The 15,398-nt window shown below is 51.8% G+C and overlaps 1 protein-coding gene across 3 annotated transcripts in view; it reads right to left on the bottom strand.

The window, feature by feature from the left end:
- TMEM63A (transmembrane protein 63A) overlaps positions 1–15,398 on the bottom strand; it is a 31,236-nt gene that overhangs the window by 2,304 nt on the left and 13,534 nt on the right. For all 3 annotated transcript variants that reach the window (XM_032466593.1, XM_032466594.1, XM_032466592.1), the window contains exons 8-22: positions 14,907–14,958; positions 14,419–14,527; positions 13,750–13,820; positions 11,682–11,762; positions 11,297–11,420; positions 11,070–11,203; positions 9,640–9,777; positions 8,276–8,429; positions 6,381–6,487; positions 6,150–6,236; positions 5,520–5,582; positions 3,358–3,520; positions 2,383–2,488; positions 1,105–1,272; positions 246–361 (exon numbers count right to left, since the gene is read on the bottom strand). In XM_032466593.1, the coding sequence (XP_032322484.1) occupies positions 246–361; positions 1,105–1,272; positions 2,383–2,488; positions 3,358–3,520; positions 5,520–5,582; positions 6,150–6,236; positions 6,381–6,487; positions 8,276–8,429; positions 9,640–9,777; positions 11,070–11,203; positions 11,297–11,420; positions 11,682–11,762; positions 13,750–13,820; positions 14,419–14,527; positions 14,907–14,958 (1,673 nt within the window). The remainder of the gene's footprint in view (positions 1–245; positions 362–1,104; positions 1,273–2,382; positions 2,489–3,357; positions 3,521–5,519; positions 5,583–6,149; positions 6,237–6,380; positions 6,488–8,275; positions 8,430–9,639; positions 9,778–11,069; positions 11,204–11,296; positions 11,421–11,681; positions 11,763–13,749; positions 13,821–14,418; positions 14,528–14,906; positions 14,959–15,398) is intronic.

Here is a 15,398-nt window from a genome sequence, read left to right as displayed (position 1 = left end):
GTACCAGCTGGCACAAAGCTCCCAGCGGCAGCTCAAGGCGGGGGGTGGTGCAGTGCAGGGAGCAGGGAAGGGGGTGGGGAGGGAAGCTCCACATCACACCCAGCTACCCACGCCTTTCCCGTGGATAAATAAAATCTGGAGAGGGCCGTGGATCTGTTGATATGGGAAGAGGTGGAGGAGGGAAGGAGAGTGAACCATCTTCTCCCAGATCCTGGCTTGGTGGTGGGAGGGGAGGAGCCCTTTACCTTGTAGTTCAGAGGGCTGAGGTGCTTGAAGCATCCAAAGCAGGTGTAGGCCAGACAGACCAGGATGGTCAACAGCACCACCAGGAAAGTGAACAGGGTGAGGGGAGCCTTCAGACCTGGGGACAAAAGGATGCCAGCCTTGGTGGGGGTAGGTCACACATGGTGCAGGAACTGTGTGTGACTTCTCCTTTAGACAGAAGATAAAGAGAAGGCATCACCCCTCTTCCCACCCTCTCCAGCAGCTGGGATGTTATCTTCACAGCCAGAGCACACAGAGTGACCCACTGAGCAGCAGGCATTATCCTTGGTCAGATCTCACGGACTAGGGCATCATGCCAATGGAAATTTGCCAGCTTCCTTGCTGGGTCAGTGCCCTGCTGTCTTCAGTGCCCCGGGCCAGGGGAGGATGGAGGCCTGTCTACCTGACTGGGGCAAAGTCACACATCTCTTCTGCCTTTTCTTTTTTCCTAAGAGTGTCAGTTTCCCCTCCTGCACACTCCCTCCTCCTCCACACTGTGAGATGTGAGGACCCGGGCCCATCCACACCCACAGAGAGCAATGTGGACCAGCTTACCCTCTGGTTCAGCCCCTTCATAGCTGATAAAGGGACCGTCTTCCCCATAAGGCGCTCTGGGGCAATCGACCTGGCCTTCACCAGGTTATACTTGAGCTCAGGCTAGCTTGGGAACTGGGTTGTCAATGCTGCACCCCTTGCCCTGGGGTATCACCTTCTGATTGGACACCGAGTTGATGCTCTTAAAACAGTGAGGAATTTGACTGGCTGGTGCGGATGTGGGAATGTGAGGTTGGGTGTTGTCTCCTGCCCTCCACTCCCACCCTACTGAGAAGGGGCCCTCACCCAAGCGCAGGAAGGAGAAGAAGTAGAGCCAGAAGAGGCACAGGATGGGAGCAGCCAAGGCCTGGTTCACAGCCGCAAAGTGGATCCTCTTCTCCAACTTGGCCGGGAGGTAGACAAAGTAGAGGTTGTGCCGGTCCACCATGTGCTTGAGTAGGATGTAGATGAGGCCTGCAGAGCCAGGGCTGTGAGCTGGAGACCTGGGAGGGCCACAAGGGCCCCTCTGCCCCTTCCTCCTGGAGGTGGCTATTTGTGCCTGGAGCTGCGGCTGGGGCATCTCCAGACTGCGATCCTGCCTACCTCTCTTTCTCTCCATCTCACTCTCTCTCCCCTTCCCCTCCCCGCTTCTCTTACCCCTTTCCTGGCCTTTCTAACCCTAGGGAGTAGAGGTGTCTGTGAGTTTGTCCCCATGGAATGTTGAAATTCTAGGATAATTTTAGGGTGAAAGGATGACTTTACACCCAGATGCCTGGCCTCACTTCCTCCTGGGCTCCTCCTACACTGAACCACCCCTTTATCCCTCAGTGCTCCCCCTCTCCTTTCCTTCTCCCACCCAAGCTAAGCCCCTGCACCCATCACTGCCGACAGACAGCACAGAAGGTGGGTGCTGCCTTTCCATTATCTCAGGTTCTTTAAAGTAAATTGTTTGTTTTGAAAGAGTAATACTACTATAAATCTTCATAATAGCAGAGCGCATACAGGGAAAGCTACAACTTCCTCCTCCCCTAAACCTCAGCTGTCACTGCCGACAGTCTCTTGGGTGTTCCGTTTCCTTCCAAAGTCTTCCATCTGTCTGCCAGCTTCTGTTGTTGTATTTTAGTGGCAAGACCTTGGCCTTCCAAGTCAAACAGTCCTAAGTCCAAATCCTCACTCTACTCATCACTAACAAAGTGTTAAGTGTTTTGTCTGTGAAGAGGGGACAGAAACGAGACCTGCCTTGTAGGATCATGAGAGAATTTAGTGTGGAGTGCACAGGGTTGGCCAGAGCGAGAGCACACGAGAGCCTCCACTACTACTGCCAAGATCCACCGAGAAGGCAGCAGTCAGCCGGCAGACCGGGAGAAGCTCTGAGAGGTCAGAGTTTGGAAGGCCAGGGGAAGGAATCCATGAGAAGTGAAATTAAATTTGGTGTCAACTGCGGCTCCTTGGCAGCAGGTGGTTCTTGTGACTACAAGAGGTCCTCGTTTGTGGGGCCTCATAATGCCCCGGTGATGGCTGTCCTGGGGTGCCTGGCAGAATCAGCCCTCCACCTACCCTGGGACCTGCTGCAGGGCCACTCACCGAATGGCACGATGATGGGGCAGGTGATGCTGTAGGCCATGATGACAGTGAAGATACACAGCATCCACGCGTACATGGCTCCAAACTCGTACTCGAAAGCTTGGTTCTGGGAGGGGGAGGTAGTGAGGAGGTCACAGGTTTGGTCCCCCCGACCCTCCCCCATGCACCCCGGGTAGTGAGGGGAGAGAGGGTGGGGAAGGACTTGGAAATGGGAGGCTCATAGCTACACCCACCTCTTGAGGCCTTCTTTCCCTCCACCAGCCTTCTCCAGCACCACTTAGCTCACACCCAGACCTCCCAAGGATAACGATGCATGTTTTCTTAGTGTTTCTCTTTTTCTCCTCCCATCTACCCCACAGACCCATGAACCCCTCGAGGACAGAGAGGCTGTCTGACTCTTAACCCTCCACTGACTTTGGCCTCAGATCCAACATCAGCTCTGCCCCTTTGAGCCATGTGTCCCGGGCCAAGTGCTTAACCTCCCTATGGCTTAACCTGTGTGTCTGCAAAGCAGGGTCTGGTGGTGCCCACCCCAAGGGGGTTCTGAGGATTAAACGACAGAATGCAGTGCTTCTCCTCTTAGGGTGCCCAGGTGCCCACGACGGCAAAGGAGAACAAAGGAGAACCCCAATACACCCAATTTAGGGACTCTTGGAACAAATGCTGCAAGGCCACAATGCCTCTGACCTCTGTGGAAATCTACAAATGTATGCAAACAAGGGCTCGTGGGAATGTACTGATCTTAGTTGTACATCTGGGTATGTGTGTGAGTGATCAGACCAGTTAAAATACAAAAATCCACACTCTCTCCCCCAGCCCGTGAGTCAGAGTGGAGAATTACACAGACATGCCACCTTCACACAGGCTCCTCCTTGCGCCTACACTGTCCACAGAGCAGCCCTGGGCACCGTGCCTGGCCCTTAGCGGGCAGTGGAGAGGCCCTGGGAGGATGTCAGGGCCTCCCATCCCCCATACCTGCTTGACGTTCCTGCGGTCGGCCGCGGTCTTGGCCATGATCATGCGGAAGGTGTAGAGGATGAGGCCGGGCAGCCGCAGCAGCTCCATGCCGTTGCCGATGAAGGCCGAGGCAATGACGTAGTTCACAAAGAAGGCCCCCTGGTCAGGCAGGAAGACGCACCTGGGGAGCCACCAGGTATGGAGGAGCTGAGTGCCCAGAGAGGGGAGGAGGCCCGGGGCTGGGCAGGGGCAGAAAGCCCCGAAGCTGGATATGCATCCCTCATTCCACGCGCGTGCGTGCGTGCGTGCGTGTGTGTGCAGTGTGTACAGGCACTGAGAATGAAACAGAGCCCCTGACCCTGCTCTTGAGGGGTTCACATCCTGACTGGCGGGACACAGACAGACGAACAAGTAAATACACAGTCAGCCGGGTGCGGTGATTGCTCCGGAGGGAAACAAGGAAGGTGGGGCAGGGTCACCACGTTACACAGGGCAGCCGTCAGAGAAGCCTTTCTAATCAGCTGACGCCTTGTGCAGAGATGCCGAGGTGAAGAGCAGTCAACCAGAAACCTGGGGAGGGAGCGTCCCTGCAGAGGCAGCAACAGCTTTCACACCAGCGGACGGGGCAGGGAGCTGGAGTGGGCCGGCGGGGAGGCAGGGCTGAGGCTGAAAGGTGTGGAGGAGCAGCTCGGCTGTGGGGAGGACGCTGAGGGGCAGGGAGGCCACGCAGAGCGACCACACAGAGCGACCGCTGTCATCTGTGTAGTGGGGACGGTGAGGACAGTAGGGCCCTGGATCTGTCTTAGAGCAGTCAGGATCTCCTGATGGGTCAAGTGTGGCATGTGAAGGAAAGAGAAGACAGGAAGAATGCCAAGGTTTTTTTTGCCAGAGCAACTAGAAAAAGAGTCATGGGTGGGGGGCGATTGTGGGAGGAGAAATTTGGGGATAAAAGTCAGGAGTTTGGTTTTGGGCAGGTAACGTCTGAGATGCCCAGGAGAACTCCACACGGGCACAGGATGCAGGGTCTGGAGGCACAGGCTGGAGTTATAGATGGGGACGTCACCTGTGTACTCTGACTCACGAGAAGTCAGGTGGCATTAAAGCCAGGGGTCCATCTGAGGTCACCTAGAGTTGGTGTGGCTAGAGGACTGAGGGATGAACCCTTGGGTGGTGATATTTGGATATTTAGGGCTTGAAGAGATGTTTGGGGAGAAGCAGGAGCAGAGAGTCCCAGAGCCAAGAGACATCAATGTTTCAAGGATGAAAGCGCAATGGATGTGCCAGACACTGCTGAGAGATCACGTAAAGGGGACTGAGAGCTGACCATGGAATTGGCAATTTGGAAGACACTGTCAAGAGCTGGTTGGGTATGTGTATGTCTGTGGCTGCCAGTTCCCGAGTCCTCAGCTAACCCAGTGAGAACACATTTAATTCACTCTACCCTTTCAGGTAAGCACAGCCAGCCTTCCTTATGAACAGACCTTTGGAAAAATCTACCTTGAACCTTAGGGCCTACATTAGGACCTGAAGTACTACAGTAAGGGCTGGGTTTGAATCTCTGTCTCTTAACTAACTGGGTAGCCTGGGGCAAGTTCTTCAACATCTCTGGGCCTCAGTCTCCTCATCTGTAAAATGGAAATAGTAATTGTTTCTGCCTCATAGCTTGTCAAGATTAAATGAGAAAAAGAATGAAGGATTTAGCATAGTATCTTCTTAAATCACAGGCATTACTATTAAGTGGGTGTGATACAGGTTGAAAGTAGTAATAGCAAGGACACACATCAAAAGTTAAGTTTAACTCCACTCTCCTAGCAAAAGTAATCCTGGACCAGACAGTCATTCTGGTTGCAACGTTAATTATCATTCTTTTCTCTCTTCCCTGGCACCGCTGAGACCCAGCAGTTCCTTCTCCCTAAGCAGTTCTGTTCTCAGTAAGTAAGTTTCAAAGCATGAATGAGACGGCCCCTAATTAAGTTATGGCCTAAAAGATTAACCACATTTCTGCACATGTAGCATAAAGTGGGTCAGCTCCCATGGTGCGGCCCAGCCAGGAACCTGGAGGGGTGGTGGGGAAGCCACAGGCCCTGGAGCACAGACTGTCGTCTCACCACTGCAGCCCCAGCCCTGTGGGACATTTACCCGGGACCATGGCTCCAAACCTCAACGGGTCTGATACTTACTCCAACCTGATAGAGGCCTCCGAAAAAGTTTTATCAAAGAGCCACCGGAAGAAAAAATCCAGACTGAAAGGAAAATGAATCCTGTAAGAATTTATTTCCAACAATCCATGTGATCACTACATATGTCTGCATTTTTTTTTCTGCTGTAGAAAACAGACTGGGGGAGGGTATAGTTCAGTAGCAGAGCACATGCTTAGCATGCATCAGGTCCTGTGTTCAATCCCCAGTACCTCCATTAAAATAAATAAATAAACCTAATCACACACACTCCCCAAAAAAGCCAGGCCAAATTTCAAGATCTACATTGGTTCTCCAAGATGCTACTTAACTGCACCATAACTTACCAGGGCCTGCTTTAATAGAAACTAACTTCCTCGAAATAACCAAAGCCATGGTCATACCCTCTCCCTAAGTGGAAGGTCTAGGATAAGTTTTTATTTTCAAGCTTTTTTTTAAGGCAGAAAGATCATATCTCCAGAAGAATCAGTGGGCCATCACAACTGCGTTCCAAATGGGTATGACAGGTTTAAATGTTGCTACTAATTTGCATCCACTTCCTGACCATTTCCATTGCCTTAGGGACAGTGCTCTCCAGATGGTTCTGAAATTAGAGCGGGTGGCAATATGTACCTGGTGAGGCCGAGGGAGGGCAGAATCAGCACCATGAAGATCAAGAATATGTAGACTTTGGTCATCATGATCCGATTTTCCCCTGACCTGTAGGAAATCAGAGTTGAGCCCTCACAGTCCCTCAAATGCCCCAGGTGTCCCCCGTAGGACCCCTGCTGTGTGCCCATATCCCTGGGGGTGGGGAAGGGGCATCAGAGACACCCTTCTCAGGGGCGAGCCCTGGGCACTCACTTGGTCCAGTGAGACTCCAGCAGTGTAGAGTAGTAGACAATGGTGGGGAGCAGGGCCGAGAAGGACCACAGGAGGAGGGTTGGGAAGAACTGGCTGATGATGGGGTCCTAGAAAACAGTCCACAGCAGAGAGGGCTGTGGGCCTGGGGGCTTTGGGCCCTCCCCTGTTGGCATGGCGACTCAGTGCACTCTGGGGATTGGGATTCGGCCATCCTCGACCCCTGGGACCAACGCTGTCGCTGGTACAGGGTAGGTCTTCCATGATGTTGTCTGAACAGACAGTAACAGCACCTGACATTCGTATAGCTCTTTAGAGCAAAGAAAGCAACCTCACATATCACTAAAGTCCACCTGTCTTACTGACAAGGCAGATAGCCTCTTCCATTCCCTACAGAAAGCCAATGATAGATGCTAGAGGAAGCTACACTGACAGCCAGGGCTCCTGCCTGGCCACCTACCCACTCGGCTTTTCCTCGCCCAGTCACGGCTTCCAAGAACTGCTTCATGTTTGTTCCCAGCCCCGTCTGGGCCTGGTGCACTTGGCATTGTAATCACACGGCTTGGTTAACTTCTACCTTCTCTGATAAAATGCGCACAACGATAGATTTCTTTGAAAACTAAGTTGGATATTTTGGAAAGACTTGATAAAGGCCAGTTTCTAAAAAATGCTGTCGAATTAGATGAGAGTAAATTAACGTAAAAGACCAAGGGAAATGAAATTTAGGAGGGTTCTGTACTTTGAATGGCTTTGCAAGTATCTTTAAGTTCTGGCTTTACTGGAAGAAACCAAAATCGAAATCACAAATAATGAAATAAGGATGTGTTTTATGTAAAACAGACAAAGGGGAACTCTAACCAGAAGATCCATTCTCAAAAGAACAGGCCTTGATCACATGTCAAAAGACTAGCAAAGGAATGAACATTTACATGCTTTAAATCTAAACGAAACTTATGTATTTTTTATCAGCTGTTGAGTCAGATGGAGCTTCAACTGCCCATTAGCTCATCTGATTATCACAAGAGCCCCATGAGTATAACATGGCTGGTGTTTTAACTCCAGCTTTCAGAGGCAAAGCCAAGGCTCAGAATTCTTCAGCTAGGGAATGGCAGAGAGAGGACCAGGCCCTCAGGCCCTCCAGCCCAGGCCACTTTCCCAGCACATGACTGATCAAATGCCGAGTATAATTGGAAAAGAGAAAAAGGTTTAGGGTGATGTTTCAGGAAAGCTAATTATGGAAACAAAGTAGATGCCATTCGGGGGAGTGTTTAGCTGTTATCTCATCAATTCATCTAAGATTTTTAAAAATCATTCATTACCTCCATAGAATAAATAACTTTACAACAAGATTATCAGAAACTGAAATGTAAAAAAAAAAAAATTAATTCATGGCCCTGCCACCCACAACAACGAAGTTCTTTTCAGTCTTTCCCACCCACTCCCCGTAGCATCCATTGTAAGCACACATCACTGGCACATCACTACAACCAGTGCTGAGAGACAATTTTATATTCTGCTTTTATCGTAAGCCCCCATGTCTGCCACAAAGTCTATAGTTATTTCAATGGATGCTTAACAGTATCAGACTGAATATTCCCCCATTTAATTCAAATTACCCCTACTGTTGACTATTTAGATCGATTCCATTGAAAATATATGTCTTCATAGTAACACACACCCTTACATATACATACACACACATATACATACACCCACACATATACATGACATTGTAATAAATGTGGCCGTGCCCACTCAGGGCTTAAAAGCACAGACAGGAGCCGAGCGGCATGGCCTCCTGGTTCGGCCCCGACAGCCTTGTCCGCATTCCTCCCCCACCCACCATGCCCGTTTGTCGCCAGCCCTCCTGGGATGGGCTCTGCAGAATGGTGACTCACATTCAGCGCGTGGATGGGTTTGGTGACATTGAACTTGTCCATGGTGGACAGGATGATGGAGGGTGTGGTCAGGAAAAACAGCCCCACGGAGAGAGTGAAGTTGATGCCCAGCCACTGGAACCACCAGCGGAGGCCCTGGATAGAGAGGTTCTTCCTGCAGGGGGAAGGACACAGGCCCTGGAGGCTTCTCTCTCAGACTCTGGCCACCTAGGACACCCACAGTGCCCACGGCTTAGGTGGGTCAGAAGGTCAAATTGAGGAGAGGCAAGGGACTAGACTGGGGGTTCTGGCTGAGGGCTCCTTTTGACCTCGGGAGCACAGGCAAGTGAAGGCACTGATCTTCAGCTACAGGAAGGCCAAAGGTGGGGTCCCTGTGAGCTCCAGGGGAAAACAGGTTATTCACTGCCATCACGGCTCCCCAGCTAGAGCCTGGGGGCACAACCTACCCAGAGAGTTGCCATGAGCACCCAAGCAGACCAAGCAAGGCTCCAACACGGCATTCTCAGACATGCTGGAGACACATTATTCCCAATAGGGCCATGAGCTGGGGTGTGTGGAGGGAGGCGAGGGACAAAGGCACAAGCAAAGGCTGGAACCTGCCCTGGCTTATCACCCCGACCAAGAACAGACTGACAAACCATTCCCACGTCTAATCAACCAATGAGCAGAACCACCAGGGGCTGAAGCACAGCCCAGCAGAGCTGAGCACCCAAAGCTTGCTCTGGACGAGGGACTGAGGCCAGGCTGGACAGCGAGCCATGCTGGGGCCTCTGCTGGGCTGTCCCCACCCTTGGCGTCAAGCTTAAGGCCCCGTGGACACAGCTCAGCTCACCAGCAAGTCCCCCAGGCTAGAGAGGCGGCTGACACTTAACCCACGACAGAACTGTCTGATACAACAGCAACGAGCCACAGGTGGCTACCGAGTGTTGAAATGTGGCCGACCTGAACAGAGATGTGCTACAAGTGTCACATACACACCGGGTTTCAAAGGCTACTGCACATGAAAAGCAGAATGTAAAACATCTCAATTTTTAAAAATTGGTTAGGGGTTGAAATGATATTTTAGATATACAGGAAGAACTCTTATGAAAGTTAATTTCAATAGTTTCTTGTACTTTTTTAATGTGGCTAAAAGGACACTTAAAATTACTTACATGGCTCCCATTATAACCCTCCTGGACCGGGGGGGGGGGAAGCCAGGAAGTAACACTCGAGTGAAGCGCTGGGTGTGGACATGCCCCCTCACACCTGAACCCCACCAGCCCAGCGGGGTACAGGAGACGTGTGCTGTCTCCCTGAGTGCCAGGTCAGCCCCGCAGGGTGCCCAGGCCTCTTTCCCACCCCTTCCCAGCCTGGGGGCTCACCAGCAGATGTCCTCGGGGTAAGCGGCGAAGGTGACGGTCCACTTGGAGATGCAGAGCTCTCTGCTGTGGGAGGACGGCTGCGGCTCACCTTTGCAATGAAGGCCCTGACACTTCCAGGCATTGAAGTCTTTCAGGATGCTGCCAGAAAATGCAGAAATGGCCACGGTCCAGACCCCCCCGGGGTACCACGTACGCAAACAGGACCGTGTGAGAGTGGGAGCCCTGTGGCACAGGACCTTTGTCTTATTATTAGCTTGCTACACTTAATGCTGTGAAAGAGATGCCATTCTCAGCACACTACATGGAGAATTTTGTTTAGTTCTCAGGGCAACCTTGCAGGCCAGGGATTACTGTTCCTGTTTTACAGATGAGGAAACTGAGGCCCTCTGAGTTAGGTTCTGTGCCCCATCTGTTTGATCTGGCTCCCATGCTGTTTGCACTGCCTCAGCACAGGGCTCCCCCTTGCGGGCCCCATTCCGCCCTGCCCATGAAGCTGGACTGATCACACCCGCTGCCAGCCAGGGGCCTCACCTTTCCACTCCCTCACCTCTTCCCCAGGCCCCACAGCAGCATCAGACTGCGTTATCTACAACCCCAAGACGTCCCTCCCTAGGACTCCACCTCTACCCTCGCCATTCTTTCCCCTTTCAGTCCCCACAAAGAACCCGTCAGCCCCCAACTCCTGTCTCAGAACACTCTTCCTCTTGCCACTGGCCTCCCCTCCCCTCCCCACCCCGACCTCACTTCAGGGTCTGCAGGGCACATCCAGGAGTCTGTTCCCAGGGTTCACGAAGCCAAAGGCAGGGGAGGGAAGGGCATCAGCTGGGCCACCTCCTTTCTGCATCCTTCTCCCCAACCCCACCCCTTGCTGCTCCCAAGGCGAGACGACACAGAGATCCCAGGCATTAGAGTGTTTTATGAGCTAAAGCCCACGCCAAGGTGCAGCATGAAGCCCCCTCCCCTGGGCCAGGCTCTCAGAAGTGCCCAGGAGCGCCCAGGGGTGTTCTCCCACAGCTGTGCACCTGTAGGGTGATGGGAAGGCCATGCACAGGAGGAGGATCAGGGTTCCAGAGCAGATATATGAAGGAGGGCAGCATCTACCCCACTGGCAGAATGCTGGGACAATGCAAGCCCTGGGGCAGCTGTTGAGAGCCTGCAGTGGGGTAAGGCCACATCAACCAGAGAGGGGCTCAGAGGCAATCACCCATGCCCAGATGTCGCATAAACACGGGCTGGGCTCACCAAGGGAGTGAGTGTGGGTGGCTGTCCCCTGCCCCCAGCCACACCCAGAGAAAAAGGTGGAAATGCCACAAACGAATCCCAGTGATGGTGATTCAGCAGTGCCATCTCTATCCAAGAGGGACAGCAAGTTATCTGGAAAGGGACGTGAGAGTCAGCCAAGAGAGGGCCTGGGACAGGCCCACACTCACTAGGTGGCCATGGACTTCTCCTGGAAGGTGACGAAGGCCATTCCCAGGGGCTGGTCCTGGACCCTGCATTCCTCTTCTGTGATCCTCTCCATCAGCCTGTCCTTCATGCACGTGTAGTAGGAGATGGCGTCCTCCTAGCAGAGGACACAGCCCCTTGTGATGATGTAGTCCCGTGCAGGTGTCGGGGGGCCCAGTGCCACACCCCCAGCCCGAGCATGGGCCCTCACCCACTCACACCCCTGTACTTCGCAGCAGCAGTACTGGCCACAGGGCTTGGGGTTGATGAGGGTCCGCTGGCCTGTCTTCACCTGCAGGTTTGTGTAATAGGTCAGGCTTTTCTCAGTCTTTTTTCTGCAGGAAGAACAAACTTCAGGCTCACAAACCTGTAAAACGACTCACAGTCTCCACACCCACTGTCACCTGTTGGTCACCAGAACCAGGAGCTCAGCTTTCTAAACAAGAAAAGAGAGGGGCAGCGCCAACCTCCTCCCTTCCCCGCTGGGGGATCCAAGGTCAGCAAAGAAGGAGGGTGAGCGTCTCAGAAGGGGAAGGGGTCAGAAAGCTGCAGGCCAGCTTAACCCAGGCACACCTGGCCTGCCAGCCCTCCCTTACCTCTCCTGGCACAGGTAAATCAGCTTGGCCACGTTGTAGCACAGCTGGACCTCCACCACTTCACATGTGGGATATGCATCCCTGTGCCCGGGGTGGGCCGGAGGCAAAAAATGGCCGTTAGAAACAAGAACCCACCCCCCTGGGGAAGGGGAGACCCCCAAGCCTCCAAGCGTGGCAGAGCAATCACGCAGCTCATTTCTGCGCCAGAGGAGGCCTCTTTCCTCTTTGTCTTTTACCAAAGAGGGAGATTTTGAAATATAATACAAAGAGGTCTCTTTTAATAGCATGAAAGTAACTGCCTGAAACTGACAAACTTATATCCACTTGGCTTTAAATCAGTTGGCACTTTTCCAGGGAAAAAAAAATCAACACTATTCATTACCTCTTCTACCCACCCAAAGGAATAAATGTATTGTTTGCTCTAGGTCATATCTACTGTGGACCATCACTGAAATCCTATTCAGTTTGTGACCCTTTTGAAGAGCACAGACCTTTTAGGTCTGATGAAATCAAAGAGCCCTCCGCCCAGAAAATGTTTACACAGGCATCAACATAGTAAAATACTATAAGTATGCTGTATGTATACTTACTATTGGCCAGGTACTGATAGAGCATTAAGTTATCTAATCCTCATCATAACCTGTGAGGTTTTGTCCCCATTTTACAGATGAGGAAAATAAGAGTCAGAGAGCTAAAATAACTTGCACCCAAGGTCACACAGCCAGTGAGCGTCTGAGCCAGGATGTGAATGCAGGCAGCCCAGCTCCAGGGCCCATGCCTGTAGCCACCATATGATGCTCCCTCACATACAAAAATCATTCCTGGACTGTGTAAATCCCCGCCTATTGCATGCCAGGCACTGGGGATGGAGTGTGGATATGTTTACATTTTAGTGAGAGAGACAGTAGAGAAACGTCAGACATTCAATTGGTCAGTAGAACAATTTCAGGTCCCCAAACAAGCTTTAAGGAAGAGACCAAACGTGTAAGCATTTGCTGCAAGGCAAATTCACACATTCACCCCCACACAGCGCAGCAGTGTTCACTAAAAGGGCCTCCTAAAATAGGGGAAAGTGTGATTCAGTGTCTGTATGGGAACGAGGGGATTTTCTTTTTTTTTTAAAGATTACACACTAAGTGGAGCTACTGTTTCCAAATGTTGCCTAGTAGGCAACTTTGGGGGGCTGTTTAAGGAATAGGGAAAAAATTTTCCAGTATCCAGTGTTTACACATAAAAGAATATTTCTAAAATACTTGGAGTTTCTGAAAGAGGAGTTAGTCAATAAATTTTAAACATTCATTCTACAATTCTGTTTATACTGATAATTTGCTTAGCAAGTGTTCTTCATAAATAGCACAAAGTTATGCTGTAGTCAACCCCCAGCTCATACAAATTAATGATGACTGTTGCTGAATTGATGAGAAATGAATACAGACTCCTACCTGAAACCTCAGGTCCCCAGCCCAGGGTCGGGGCCTTCCGCCCTGCTCTCCGTCCACCATCCCCTTTCCTGATACTCCACACGACAATCCTGCATTCATGGCACCACACACACAATTTCCTTTTTGTGGGAAAGCCCCTCCTCCAGCCTCCACTTGCAGGAATCCCTGGTACAGGTGCTCAGTAAAGGTTTCTGGAAAGGAGGTTCTGCCAGGAAAGCTTAGACTCGCTAAGCAGTGAGTGAGTTCTGGGAGGACAGGGCTCCAGACAGGGTGCTCACTCAAGAGACAGCTGCTGAATGGATGGATGAACCCATGACTACACAGCCTCCCATCTGAGACTGCTCTCTCTCAGGTATCTCTTACTCTGCAAAGCTGACGCTGAGAAGCCCAGGGTGAATCCCTTTCTTTTCCCATGAGTTCTCAAGATGTTTATTTGCCCCTACACCCTGGCCTGGGCTCTGCCCGCACACAGCAGAGCTCCGTGGCTGGGCCAGGTCCTGCTAGGATCTCTGTGGGTGCCCAAGAGAAGGCAGAGTGCTCATGTAAGATGTCTGTCCCGCCTAGAAGGGGCTTGCTCAGTCCCTGCTCTCCCACCGGAAGTGGCTCGCAGAAATTGTCCTGCTCACCGGAAGTGGCTCTCTACCATCTCCTTCTTGGCATTTCTGGGGAGTCCTGTGATGAACAGGGTCCGCCTCACCTGCCAGAGAAACACACCAGGGAGAAAAGTCACCAGGGCAAGCCAGTCTGCGGGGGAATCCAGGTTTTCCACCCCATTCAAGCCCCACCCCAAAGAAAACAGAGGGGACTTGGGCAATGCAGGTACTCTACTTCCTGGCCTGATCGAGCCCTCAAGCCTACTATTTACACAGTATCGTCTTCTAGGCTGTCAAGAACACATTTCCAAAGAAATTTCTATAAGCCTCCGTGGCATGACCAAGAAAGAACCTAGAGAGGGGAAGTGACTTAAAGTAGGTCACAAATGAGCAGATCAGAGGCCCCAGGCCTGGAACCATGTAACAGAAACTCCCCCTCCTCTTGTCAAGCTGCAGGTTGCTGATCTCAATCCAAACTTCTTGGAAGTTACTTAGAATCGGTAAGCCCAAACCCCACAAGTATAAAAGCTAGTTGGCAAAACACGAGGAAAATATCCAAATCCTAATGCAATCTGTCAGAAAAAAAATTTCCTCCTTATGCTCACTGCCGTCATGGTCCTGGAGAATAAGCCTGGTGCCATTCCACTCCGGCTCCCACCTGAGACCCTCCCCAGCACACGCCCACCCCCCAGCCTCACTCACCAGGCTCTCCTCTTTGTACTTGATGGACTGGGTGTGGTGCCGCATGAAGACTATAGTGAGGATGAGGTAAATGATGGCGAAGATGGTGTGCAGCCAAAGGAGGTCATTGCTGGGGGGGAGAGGGACGGCAGGTGCCATCAGGGCTGGGCTCCCAGGCAGGTTACCCTCATGGCACTGAGCTGAAGGCCAATGGCTTCTTCACAACAGGCTCCTCTGACAGAGGTCACATGGCCACTGTCCCTTTAGAGGGGGCACTGTCCTGACAAATGAACCCCAGACCCAGAGGGCCCTCCATATGTCCTAAAACCCATGGCAACACAACAGCTGCCCGGGGCATAGCCATACTCACAGCCCAGCAACAGGCACTAGCTGCAAAGAGGCTTTCAGACATTAGCCTGCTTGCTCTGGCTGCTACCCTGGGCTCCAGAATCTGCCTTCTCCTTGGGCTCAGCCATCAGCACCCTCATGCCCTCCCACCTCAAACTCACTCAGTCTGTAGGTTCGCGATTGTCGTCCTCCCAAAACTGTAAGGGTCTTTATCTGCAGAGAAGCACACATACTCAGTGCCAAGGTCACACTAGGGAAGAGGGGGTGGGCAAAAGCAGCCTTGGTTTGTGGAGCTCTGAGGAGGAGCAAAAGACATCTGGACCAGTCAGAGGACAGGGACCCTGGCCCTGCCTTTCCAGAGCTACACCAGCCATGGCCTTTGCTCTACTCCAAGCTGCTCTCTGACAGCTTCTTCTCAACCTATCATATGGGTAAAGTCACAATTTGAATTCATCTTGCTTTGAGATTCTTATGGCACTCCTTGAGAAATCCAGAAACAACCTAAGCTGTTTCCAAAACCAAGGCTGGGAATCACTGAGCATAAGAAGTGGATTCATGGTGGTATTTTGGATGCCAGATTCCTGTGGGTGCTTGGAAATATAATTCTCCTTTCGGATTTTCACTTTGAGCATCACAAACATCTTCTGGATTCA

The sequence above is a fragment of the Camelus ferus genome, chromosome 23, assembly GCF_009834535.1.
Source record: "Camelus ferus isolate YT-003-E chromosome 23, BCGSAC_Cfer_1.0, whole genome shotgun sequence".
NCBI lineage: Eukaryota > Metazoa > Chordata > Mammalia > Artiodactyla > Camelidae > Camelus > Camelus ferus.
Note: the sequence above shows the minus strand (reverse complement) of the source record. Positions and strands in the feature narration are given on the sequence as shown.